Source organism: Macaca mulatta, chromosome 14, assembly GCF_049350105.2.
Source record: "Macaca mulatta isolate MMU2019108-1 chromosome 14, T2T-MMU8v2.0, whole genome shotgun sequence".
NCBI classification, from domain to species: Eukaryota; Metazoa; Chordata; class Mammalia; order Primates; family Cercopithecidae; genus Macaca; species Macaca mulatta.
In genome coordinates this window covers 124,224,028-124,236,851 of record NC_133419.1, presented here as the reverse complement: position 1 = coordinate 124,236,851, position 12,824 = coordinate 124,224,028, and the positions used below count along the sequence as shown (strand labels likewise).

Below are 12,824 nucleotides of genomic sequence, written 5' to 3'. Positions count from 1 at the left end.
GTGCAGGGGTGATGGAAGAGAGTATCCTTCAGAACACGGGTCTTGGGAGCCTGCCACCCCCCAATGCAGCCTTCCTAGCTTTCCAAGCATCCTCTCCATCTGAGGCTCAGTACGGTCCGGATCAAGTGGGCGGCCAAGCCTAAGAGTTTAGACTGGGCTCCCTTGATGTTTCTGTGTTCCCGAGAGAATGGCTGGGGAAGCCTGGGGCAGGGAAGAAAAGATCCTCTTTTATTTTGGAAACAAATCAAAAGGGGATCAGGGAACGAAGCACCTTAAGCAATGCCGTCTTGAGACTTCTTTTTGAGACCCTAGGGTCTTCACAGGCATAACTTTGGCTCAACATTTCCCTTCTAAGAGCCAAGAATGGCCAGCAAGGGAAGGGGTGGGGAACAGAGGGTGGGAGGAGGGAGATCAGGGGTGGTCAGTGCTGAGAGGCGGTTCCTGCCCTCCTCAGCTGCTCCACCCCAGGAAAACGCTGCTCCGGCCAGCACAGGGAGCGGGAGGGCCCGCTCCTTCTCCCTGGTACATAGGCATTATCTCTTTTTTAAAATCTGTATATAATATATATATTTATATTCTGTATATATATATATTTATATATATATTTATATGGTCTATGTACATGTATTGCACAGGCCTCTTGCAGCCACCCTGTTCCTGCCTTGTCAATGATAGCGATTCCTCTTTTCTTCACTTTCCGACGTGTAGTCGCGGGACCTGATGCCATTCTGAAGGTTGATGAGCGAGTCCTTCATCTGCAAGACAGAAAACCCCACCCCAGGCCTGGGTCTGCGCTTTCAGTGGGATTCTCCACCGAGCAGCCCTCTCCCCACACCCGCCTAGGGCAGGCCTCCAACCACGCCATGGGGCTGAAAAGAGTCGGGCACCTAAAGCAAGGCTGGTTCTCTGGGCACGCTGTTTCATTTAGAAAGCGGACAGTCAGGCTGGGCGTGGTGACTCACACCTGTAATCCCAGCACTTTGGGAGGCAGAGGTGGGAGGATCGCTTGAGGCCAGGAGTTTCAGACCAGCCTGGGTCACACAGAGAAACCCCATCTCTATAAAAAATTTAAAAATTAGCCAGCCCCTGTGATATGCACCTGTAGTCCTAACTACTCAGGAGGCTGGGATGGGAGGATGGCTTGAACCCGGGAGTTCGCAACTGCAGAGAACTATGACTGCACCACTGCACTCCAGCCTGGGCAGCAGAGCAAGACCCTGCCTCTTAAAAAAAGAGAGAGACAGAGAGGGAAAAGGAGAGGGAGAGAGAAATAAAAGAAAAAAAGAGAGGAAGAAAGAAAGGACACAGACAATCTAGCATGGGAAGCCCTTGGGTAGGGCTTACTGGGTTCTCAGTGCTGAATCGAGAACTCTCTTGAAGTGTTCAACTGCTACAAAGAGCCTCTCAGGCTGTCACTGACTTGATCTACTCGTTTCATCTGGTTTCCCTGATGATCCCTAATATACCACATGCCTGTCTTTGTACATTTAGCCACACTGTTCCCCCCACCTGGGAATCTTTGTGCTCTTGCCTATGCCAATCTCACCCATCTGCTAAGGCTCAGAATAAATCCAAACTTCCTCCAGCTCTCAGTCATCCCTCTCCTTCATGGTCTCTCACGCAGCACACTCAGGCTCTGGACTTCAGTCATCTTTCGTTGCTTGGTTTCATGTTTGCTAGGACTAGAACTGTGTCTAATCCTTCTCTTGTGCACCCAGGGGCACCACGCAGAGAAATGGGTAGGTTCCTATTAGGTACCCATATCAGCAAATTAACATTTTTAGGTCACAGACTGCAGTCTAAATGGGAGACTACAATGGAGCCCGGCAGGAGAATTCTAAAATGGCCCATCACACCACATATTTAAATACTCACATATTTACATACTGTCTCTGGGTAAACTGCTCTGTTACAACATAAGACAACATTTCTGGGGTAAATGGTGACAGATTTGGGGAAAGTCTGGTCTCCCTGCTTAGTCTACCATTTTCTTCTCTCTAGTTCATTTATATCTTCTGCTCAAGACAGAGGAGGAGGCCATTCTGTTATTTTAAAAGTTACTTTTAAAGAGATTGAAACAAAACAACTCTCTTAATACTTATCGTGTAGAGTCCACTAGGCTATAAGTCTGACAGCCCCAACCCCCAAGTTAATGGGCCCCATTCTGAAATAGAATTCTAGAGTTGGAAGAGATCCCTGGGTCATCTAGTCCAAATGTCCCAATTTAATCGATAAGTTCTTTATCCATCATCATCTAGTTACCCCTTGAACACTTTCAATGTTGGAATCTCAGTTCTCTACAGCAGCCTGTTCCATTGCTGGACAGCATTAGCCACAAGTTGTCTGCAGTTGATGATGAAGAAAAATTACTTTCTTAAACTTCTAGCCCGAGTTCAGTGCTCTGGAGTTTTTCAGTAAGTCTAACCCTTGACACCTGTTGGCCTGGATGTCTGAAGACCACCCTGTTCTCCTCAGCCCCGTGTTCCCTTCTCCTGGCTTTGTCCTCAGTGCCAGCAACCATTCTTGAAATGGTAGGGCTTCTAAACTCCTCACTATGCTTTTTGTCTTCTTCTGGTTAAAAAAAAAAATGCCCTCCTTAAGTATAGTGACAAAGCTAAACACATCCAACTGGGTCCTGATAGCTGCATTAAGATTCTTTTCCCTTTTTTTTTTTTTTGAGATGAAGTCTCACTCTGTCGCCCAGGCTGTAGTGCAGTGGCGCTATCTCAGCTCATTGAAACCTCCGCCTCCCAGGTTCAAGCAATTCTCCTGCCTTAGCCTCCCAAGCAGCTGGGATTACAGGCGTGCGCCACCATGCCCGGCTAATTTTTATATTTTGAGTAGAGACAAGGTTTTGCCATGTTGGCCAGGTTGGTCTCAAACTCCTGACCTCCAGTGATCTGCCCTCTTCGGCCTCCCAAAGTGCTGGGATTATAGGCATGAGCCACCACGCCCGGCCTCTTTCTCCTTATTTAGAGCTAAGACCAAACAATGCAAGGAAATAAAGTTTAATTTTAATGAGCACCACCCATATGCCATCAAATCCTGATGACAGTTCCATGAAGTTACGATTACAATTCTTATTTTATAAATGAAGAAATGGAAGCTCAAGGTCCCTTGCTCATGGTCACAAAATTAGTTAGTGGCAAGGCTGGGATGCCATCTCTGGCTGGTCACAAAACGTCAGAAAGTCAACTCTTCAGGGAGAGAAGTTGTCATGTAGCAGGGTAAATTGTGAGTCTATCACTTTCTAATTCTCTTGCACAGCAGAAGCAGGTTCCTGCTCTCTAGGCAACCACAGGGAGGCATATATTATAAGATACTGAACTATTCTGGGGAAGCAGGAAGCTCCCTCCCCCAAGGAAACTAGGCTAATTTTTTATTTTGCCTCAGGATGATTTGCCTAAATAGTTGATCTCGTTTTGCGGGGGGGAATACAGGCAAACTGTACGACAAAGATGATGCTACGACAAGAAGACAAAGTACAGCCATCTTCCCAGACTATCAGTGCAGTGCCACTGACTGTCAAAGGAGGGGGCGGTGAACATTTGAAAAAACTCAAAGACATGCCCTCTGGGAAGACAAATCTCTGTAAAAGGGTTGAGGGGGTTCTCTGTTTAAATGCCTGTCAGATGGTTATGGTTACCAAAAATAGAAATAAAAAGAGTTCTCCTTCCAACTAACCTACAGCTTTCCTGGTGCACATTCAGTGGGTCATTTTATTGTTATTATTTTGTAGAATACACCTGCATTTCTAGCAGCCCACTCAAGGAAGGCTTTCCATTTAGAACAATGCATGGCTTGGAGGAAGAATGAATTGGAGGGAAATCTGGAGGGTGGTGATAGAGATGAGGATCTTTCTCACAGCATAAGGGAAGGAGTCCCCGCTCCCAAAGACTGGGGCAAGCAGAGAAGGTGGGCATCTCACCTGGTCAAGAAGCATCACTGAGGATTTGATGATCTCCCTCCATTTTTGGAGCTCAGTATCGTGGTACTTTTGTTGAGACTCTAAGAGCTGGGCCCATTCTGTCTGAGACTGGGGTAACCTGTGGGGTAGAAGAAGGGGTACCCCAGCAGCTGGAGTTATGCTCAGCGAACTGTCCTGTGCTCCCAGACCCCTAAAGGACAGAGAGTCACATCAGAGTGCTTTGTCCTCTGCCCACTGCCCCTGGTTCCCCTGTGCCCCAGATCAGAAGTGGGCTGAAACTACAGGGAGAGATTCTGAGTTTCCCTGTGGGGTCTTCCCAGAGGGCTATCCCTTGGGCAAGGGCAGTGAGGCAGTCCCAAGGGGACTGGGAGACAGGTGTCATGGCACTGGGTGGGATGAAGGTGGAGGTGAGGGGACGAGGCCAGGATTACCTTTCTTGGAGCCTTAGACCCTGCCAAGCAGTGAGGGTCTGCGTGGTGTATTCCAACATCCAGAGTTTGTAGAAGAGCATCATGTTAAGGATGACCAGCAGCACCAGACTAGGAAGGAGACATGGGGAAAAAAACCAACAGCAGTGAGATGTCATCTAAGCCTAGGGCATCCCCCATCCCAGAGGCTGCTGTCCCTGACCAGTGGGCCATCCAAAGCATTGCAGTAAGTGAGTGAGTGAGCTGAAGGGATGCAGCACAGGGGAGAGAGAAAGAAGCAACCTAATCTGGACGGGCCAGGATACAGGGGAGAGCCATGGAGAGGGGCGTGGGATGAAGGCACTAGAAAGGAGAGATGCACAGGCACCCAGAACCTGGGCACCTGGGGGAAGAGAGGTATGGTGGGAAGGAAGAGAGATGAGGGGGTAAAGGAGTAATCATAGAGCCAGTACCTGAAACAGATCCTAATGGGAGCAAGGAAGAAAAATGGGGAGGAGGCAGAGGTTAGAAACAGGCAAGTGTGGGGAAGGGGAAAACTGCACTGAAAATCAAGCTGGGAGCGAGTGAGAGTATATGAGAAAAAAAAATACTAGAAGCAAAGACACAATGGATGAGAAGACCCAGCAAGGACAGGGCACGAGAAAGCAACAGACAGACTCTTAGTATTTCACGGGTGCTAAATTGAGAAAAGATTCCCCTTACCAACCCAACCTTAGGACGTAATTGAAGGGGGAGACGGAAGGAGGAATTCCACTGGGTCCCTAGCTCTGCCAAGGATACCTCTTACAGACATTGGCAGAACTTCCCGCAAGCTGCAAACTTCCCTGCCTCAACCTGATACCAGCGGGCAGGGATCATGGAGACAGGCTGAGGTTTCCCAGAGTCTGGGTCAGAACTGGTGAGAAACAGGGGAGGCAAGGGTCATCCAGGGGCTGGAGGGGCTGTGGGGAATGAGGAGTCACAGAGAGACTGCAGGAATTCCCTCCTCCTGTCAGCCTCACTGGCTGCCTAAACATCACTGTATTACAAGCTCGCAGGATGGAGAGAGAAGACATCATCGTGGGTAGAGAGGATCCAGAGACACACAAAACTGGATGCAAACCCTGGCTCACCGCTTAAAACTCTCTTAACTTTTGATCAAGTTTCCTAGCTTCTCCGACCTAGGGACAGTAACACCTATCCTACTGGGATTGTTCTATAGATGAAAGGGAATATATTGAAAAATATCGTGGCACACTATAGGCCCTACACAAAGGGTAGTTCTTATCACTAATGGGGGAGATGTGGACACACATAAGAAGAGAGAAGATGACAAAAAACGAGAAGATAGGCCGGGCATGGTGGCTCAAGCCTGTAATCCCAGCACTTTGGGAGGCCAAGGTGGGTGGATTGCTTGAGCTGGGAAGTTTGAAACCAGCCTGGGCAACACAGCAAAACCCCATCTCTACAAAAAAAATTTTAAAAAATTAGTCGGGTGTGGTGGCATGCACCTGTGGTCCCAGCTACTAGGGAAGCTGAGGCAGGAGGATTGCTTGAGCCCGGGAGGTGGAGGTTAGAGTGAGCCGAAATCATGCTACTGCATTCCAACCTGGGCAACAGAGTGAGAACCTGTCTCAAAAAAAAAAAAAAAAAAAAGGAAAAGAAAGAAAAAGAGATAAAAGAGAGATGGATAAAAGACAGCAAAGAAAGAAAAGCCTATGTGATGCCTTAGGGTTTTCAAAGCGTATGCCTGTGCGAGAGGTACTGTGTTTCTCAGCCGTGCTTCTGGTACTGTGGAAGGTAGACTTCTTTAAACTGGCAGCCACAAATTTCTGGCGCTGCTGTCTTCTCAGGCCTCTCTGACTTGTCCGCAAGGCCTTTAAAACTTTTGTGTTGAATTTCAATGCCACGGTCTTTAATTTTATCAGCACACACTGGGTCATCTGAACACCCGCCTCTTTGGCACAGCCTGCTCACGATCTTGGTGCCTGCATTTGGGTTTATGTTTGCAATCCTGTCTGTGCTAAGTGAAGGTCAAGGGATACCCCTGTGTGCTGTCTGAGTGAAGGCTGCACAGTGGTCGACACAGGGAAAGGAGGTGGCTGAGTCACGCTGTAGCAGGCACGTGGGGGCAAGAGTCTGCCAGACACAGGGCAAGCTGTGCTGTGTCAGCCCGTCCCACATGCAGGCTGTCAGCAGACACTCGGCCTGGATCCTGTAGCACTGAATTAGAGTCTGATCATTCTAAACTTACAAAACCAAAAGGTGAGTTGATAACATGCTATACAATTTGCTCAGGAGTGCAGGCCTTCTCCACTTAAAGTCAAAATGCAGAAAGAGCTTAAACACAGAACTAACCTGAGGTTACAGTGCTCTACAAACCAAAATCCAATACAAGAGATTTACTTTAACAGAACAATTGCATGAATCACATTAAATTGATGTTACTAAGTGTGACTTTTACTAGTTTTACAGTTACATTTATTTATTTATTTATTTATTTATTTATTTATTTATTGAGACGGAATCTCGCTCTTCTGCCCAGGCTGGAGTGCAGTGGCGTGATCTTGGCTCACTGCAAGCTCTGCTTCCCGGGTTCAAGTGATTCTCCTGCCTCAGCCTCCCGAGTAGCTGGGACCACAGGCACCCGCCACCACACCCGGCTAATTTTTTGTATTTTTAGTAGAGATGGGGTTTCACCATGTTAGCCAGGATGGTCTCGATCTCCTGACCTCACGATCCGCCCGCCTCAGCCTCCCAAAGTGCTGGGATTACAGGCGTGAGCCACCATGCCCGGCCACTTAATTTTGTAATAATATCTTCATTTCTTATGCTGTCATCAGAAGAATTTTGCATCTACTTTTATGTGACATATTAAAGTCACTGAAAGAGTCCACCTTACGTTCCTCATGGCTTCCCCTCCTGTAAGTGATCCCCAGGGCCATCCTAGACCTTGTCTTCTTTGTCACACTCTCTACTCTCTATGATGCTTTCATTCACACCATGGCTTTAATGCTCTGGATAATTAAGCAGGGACTGCAGCTTATACTTGTCATCTGAGCTCCAGGACCACATCAGCACAAATCTGTCACCTCTTCCTGGATAACCTATGGCACCTCAGACACACCTGGAACTGTTAATGTTTTCTTTGGAAATGCTTTGCTAAATTCCAGATGTCTGTGAATGACACGACCATGTATGGTCCCTCGAATCAGTAGTTCATCTTCCTTCCCTACACCACCAGATGGGTGATGAGTCCGCCTCCCAGCTCCAGGCCTTCATCCAACCTGACAGCTGCTCTCACCTAGATCTCACAGCTCACTCTGACTGACCTCCCTACCTCCAGTCTTTACTACTCGAATCCATCTGACATATTGCTGTCAGAGTGATTTTTCTCTTTGGTACAAATCTGAGCATGTCACTCTTGGGCTTCCATCAGAGTTTCCTGAGGGTGAGGCTGTGCTCTGCCTCTGCCTCTCAAAGAATGCTTCAGTGAGGCCAGGGTCACAGAAGCAAGACTGAACTAGAGACAATCTGGTGCACAGTGAGCAGCATGTAGAGCCCACATCTGGCCAGCTGCAATGCTCCCACCCACCCATGCCCCACACTCTTGAAGCATACACCCATCCAAGGAAGGCGTGGGACTGTGCAGTGGGCTGAGCCAAGTGGAAGAGCTGTCCTTAGATGTCCTAGTGCTTCCTGCCCAAAATGGTTGAATAAAGCCCTGGGCAGCTGATGGCATGGACTCATTCCTCAGATAGCTAACTGTTCTCCCATCATATGTCTTCTTTCTTTTGACTTTACTTTTCTCTAGCACAGCATCTTTCTTCTTTATTTATTTTTATTTTTTTATTTTTTTGAGACAGAGTCTTGCTCTGTTGCCCGGACTGGAGTGCAGTGGCGTGATCTCGGCTCACTGCAAGCTCCACTTTCTGGGTTCATGCCATTCTCCTGCCTCAGCCTCCCAAGCAGCTGAGACCACAGGCACTCGCCACCACGTCTGGCTAATTTTTTTGTATTTTTAGTAGAGATGTGGTTTAACTGTGTTACCCAGGATGGTCTCGATCTCCTGACCTCATGATCCACCCGCCTTGGCCTCCCAAAGTGCTGGGATTACAGGTGTGAGCCACTGCGCCCGGCCAGCACGGCATCTTTCTATGCAAGTTACTGAGCCTACTGTTTTATAATATCATAGCAATTATTATAAATAGTCTACATTAAAATAAGCATCCACTTTTCCTGTATTGTAGGCATTGATTTTGTCTGGCTACCCTGCCAACGTGTGGGCTCTGTGAGTGCACAGTTCCAGTGCCTGGCACAGAGCAGACACTCAGAACATCTAATGAACGAATGGACTCCTAAAATGCCCTCTAGCATTTCTCTGTTCGCATTTAACCATCTGTGCAGGAATTTCAAACCTTCTGTCTCTCTCACCCACTTGAAACTGAATCCCTGAAGGGTATGGATGCTGCATGAAGCATTTTCTTCTGAAGGCCCAGCATACAGTAAATGCTGAACAAAGCACAGAAAAAGAAGCAAAGAGGTAAGCAACAGGCAGAGCAACCAATCCAGACAGAGACTAGAGGACAAAGAAAAAACCAGGGAAAACAGTAACGGTGCTCAGATGCTTCAAGAGACGAGGCCTGGGGCACCAGGCTGGAAAGCGAAGGCGGTGAGGGCAGGATAGGAGAACCTAGAGTCCCTTACACACAGCTGATAACCAGCAGCAGCTTGGACACGCTCTGCAGGTGGAAACCATTGGGGGTGTCCTCGGGGATATGCCGCGTCTGCGTGGAACCTGTGGGGAGAATTAAAGAGACCATCACCATGGTGACCCACAAGTCCAACAACTGCTGGCGGGGACACTGGTCAAACAGCAAACATCAAAGACTGATGGAAAAATGTCCACGACACTGCGACAGCAACGATATGCTAGACAATGCCAGCTCTCCAAGAGGAGAAGGCAAAATCCTCAAGGGCAAGGTCACAGGTTGGGTCAGGTAATCATTGAACAAATGAGAAAATCAACAGGCCCATGTAGCCAGGATCTATAGGCCCAGGACAAAGTGATCTTCAGCTACGGGAGGGGACATGGCACTGGGCTAGGACTAAAGACAGCTGGCTTTTGGCTCTGGATCTATTCCTAGGAAGCTACATGATGGTGGACAAGTCATGTAAGCTCTCTGAGAGTCAGTTTACTCAAATGCAATGTCAGTCAAAATCTTAAAGGCAAAACATGTAACATGGAAGTGCTAGGGGCGAAGCTAGGGGGCATGCAGAAGATTGGCACTCTCCCCTCTTCTTCTGCCTCCCCTGTCCCTATCCAGCTCAATTAGTTGGTCTCTAAGGCCCCTTAGAGTCCCAGGTTTCCAGGATTCAGCAAAGACAAGGATGTGAATGGCTGGGTGGGAAGAGGAAGAAATATTAAGGGAGTCTATGGTCTGAGAGGGCAAGCCTGGATTGGCCCATGGGGGTGAAGTGAAGGGGGACTGTCTTGAACTCCCTGGTCTTTGTGTAATGAGGTAATCTCTGTGGTCTGAGCTATGGGATCTCCTTAGTGTATTTCCCAAGAACTTGGAAGCTTCATACTTGAGCCTATGCAGGTAGCCATGGAACTAGGGCAACACGAAAGAATAAACACTAAGGCAGCTTTTGTTAATTAGAGCACACATATGGGTTCAGTTGGGGCTGAGGAACTTAAAGAGCAAAGAGAAACAGAGCATTGGGAGCCTCAGATTTAGTGACTTATGTTCAAATTATATACAAATTATATGCAAGGCGCAAAATGAGTGTGCACATGTGTGCCTTGGTGCGGGCATGCAGCTCCAGCCCAAAGCTCAGTTCACCCTACCTGTCCCCACCTGGCACACACCTGCCACATGTTTGATCCTGTGGCCCACATCCTCATCTGTGGGCGTGGTGACCGGGCTCATCACCTCTTCCAGGTGAGGGACTCGCAGATGGGCATGGGGACGCTTCCTCCTCCGCACCGTCGTAGTCTTGCTGGCCTTCTCTTTGGGAGATTGTCTGTGCATCTCAGCCAAATAGGTGCTCTCCGTTTTGGCCAGCTCGCTCTCTATCAGAGAAGAAAAGGCCACAGGAGACGCTGCCTTCAGCCCTCCAGACGCAACTCTCTGCAGAACCATTTTCCTACTCTGTATTCTGGGAAGTTGGGTGGTGGGTTGATGACCCTCAGAGATGCCCCTGAGCCTCAGGAGGTACTTCTGGGACCCAGCCCCAGTCAAACCCTTCCTCTGGGGTTGTTCAGCACTGCAAGGAACCAAATGCTCCCAACATCTGCACCCTCATGTATACAATTTGGGGCATACACTTCTTAAATAGATGCATTCACAGGCATTTTACAAATACTTCTTGTCACAGAGTCACTAGGTCTGTGGTTCCTTTTGGGGTGAAGGGTGTTATAGATCCCTCAAAGATCTCCTAAACATCCTAGACACAGTCTTGAAAAATGCACGTGTCCACACACATGCCAAATTTGGTGTCCACATCGGGAGCAGGCGTGGGTACCTCAGGAAACTACTTCACCTTTCAGTCTCTGCCTCTATTCTCAACACCATTCCCCTGAATGGTGGGCAGCAGGAGTGCAGTTTATCGTCTCTGCAGCCCAGCTAGCAGCAAGGATTGCAGCGCTCACCTAAATGGCGGAAGTAGTCCTCCAGCCCACTCCAGAAGTTCTTCTCGATGAAGGTTTTCACTAACCCCCAGGGCTGTTTTCGATAGCGCAGCTCTGTGGAGACCCTGAGGAGCAAGCCAGACAAGATCAGTCATTCCCTGGGTGGACCTGCCTCTGCGGGGAAAAGGGAAATTTGGGATTAAGGCCAAAGCCGCTTCACATTTGTACTAAACTTTGTAAGTTAAAAGGTCTTTCCACATCCATCACATCATCTGATCTCCAGGACCACCCTCTGAGCTCAGTGGAGCTGGTGGATTTATCCCCATTTTATAGATGAGAAAACTGAGGCATAGGATACTTAAGCAGAGCAAAGGCTAACAACTAGGGTTCTGACTCCAGAGTTCTCTTATGATGGCACACTGCCTCCTCTCAGGGGTCTCACATAGGGCCCAGCAGCCTGCCTGCCAGGCAAGGGGAGGCTCTGCCTGAGGTTCAAGTCATTTGAGAAACTGATACTGAAAGAAAGTAAGATGGCCCATCCTTTCATCAGGGTCCTTCTCTCCTTCTCTAGAGACTTTTAAGTCTAAGTCAAGTTCTGGGGTTTTATGACTTTAACCTTTAAAAGCATCAGTCACCCTGGGCAACATAGTGAGACCCCATCTCTACAAAAATAAAAATAAAAATAATTAGCCAGGGGCTTGTCTGTAGTCCCAGCTAATGGGAAGTTGAGGCTGAGGCTGCAGTGAGCCATGATCACACCACTGCACTCCAGCCTAGGGAAGAGAGTGAGATCCTGTCTCCGAAAAAACAAAAGAAAAAAAGAGTATCACCTACTGCTGGCTGTGCCTCCTGCCTCTCCACTGCACCCCAGACTTCGCCGGCTCTTGCTCTTTTCCAAGTACTCCCGCTCCCAGTTGCTGGTCGCACTTCTGCCCATACCCCCTGCAGTATCAGCTCTTTTCTCTCCTATGCAGCAGCCCTGCTCTTTGACTCCCCCTTAGGTTCATCTGCATCTGTCAATATTCTCCCAGCTAATCCATCCCACCCCATCCCACCCTGTGACTAAGGCTGCCAGCCCACCCTCATCCCCCTCCTCAGGGATGCCACCTCCACCCATGTCCCAACGGGACAATGCCTGTACTTGGAGACACCTCACTCCCCAACTCAACAACCGTTGACTGCATTGTGGATGGGCACCTTCCTATAACGGTCTGTTCAAGGTCAACCAGCTACCTCTGCAAGGCTGCAGAGAAAAGACGCAATTGAAAGATCTTCTGAGGAACCCGGAATTAAGAAACCTAGGCACTGTGGAGGAAAGGATAAGAATAGGAGGGAGAGAGAAGGAAGGAAAACAAAAGAACGCAGGAGGAAGAGAAGGAAGGCTGAAGGAGGAGTACATGTTCAGGAGGAAGCACAGAACACCCAATCCCCAAAAAGTAACAGAGAATGAAAAAGATGCAGGCCCTCTTTTTTAAGAGATAGGGTCTTACTCTGTCTCCCAGGCTGGAGTGCAGCTGTGCAATCATAGCTCATTGCAGCCTCAAACTCCTGGGCTTAGACGATCCTCCTACCTCAGCCTCCCGAGTAGCTGGGACTACAGTACATGCCACCACTCCTGGATAACTTTCAATTTTTTGCAGACACAGGGTCTCACTATGTTGCCCAGGCTGGTCTTGAACTCCTGGGCTCAAGCAACCCTCCTGCCTAAGCCTCCCAAAGTGTGAGAATATAGACATGAAGCACAAAGGTCCTTCTTGATGCGCACTTGCTGAAGCCCAAAAGATCCCCATGCAACCTTTTACTAAACTTTTATTTGAACTACATCAGTGAATTTTTGGCTCCTTACAACCAAAAA

At 48.4% G+C, this 12,824-nt stretch overlaps 1 protein-coding gene across 19 annotated transcripts in view; it reads right to left on the bottom strand.

Moving 5' to 3' along the window:
* Positions 1-207: 207 nt before the first annotated feature.
* The window catches only part of GRAMD1B (GRAM domain containing 1B), a 269,048-nt gene continuing 256,431 nt past the window's right edge, over positions 208-12,824 (bottom strand). For 9 of the 19 annotated variants that reach the window (XM_077964547.1, XM_077964555.1, XM_077964554.1 and 6 more), the window contains 5 exons: positions 10,991-11,094; positions 10,208-10,411; positions 9,043-9,133; positions 4,360-4,467; positions 3,692-4,118 (listed from right to left, as the gene is read on the bottom strand). In XM_077964547.1, the coding sequence (XP_077820673.1) occupies positions 3,785-4,118; positions 4,360-4,467; positions 9,043-9,133; positions 10,208-10,411; positions 10,991-11,094 (841 nt within the window). In that variant the 3' untranslated portion in view covers positions 3,692-3,784. Of the gene's footprint in view, positions 784-3,002; positions 4,119-4,359; positions 4,468-9,042; positions 9,134-10,207; positions 10,412-10,990; positions 11,095-12,824 lie in introns of those variants that run through there. The other 10 variants (XM_015115996.3, XM_028834105.2, XM_077964561.1 and 7 more) reach the window with 5 other exon arrangements.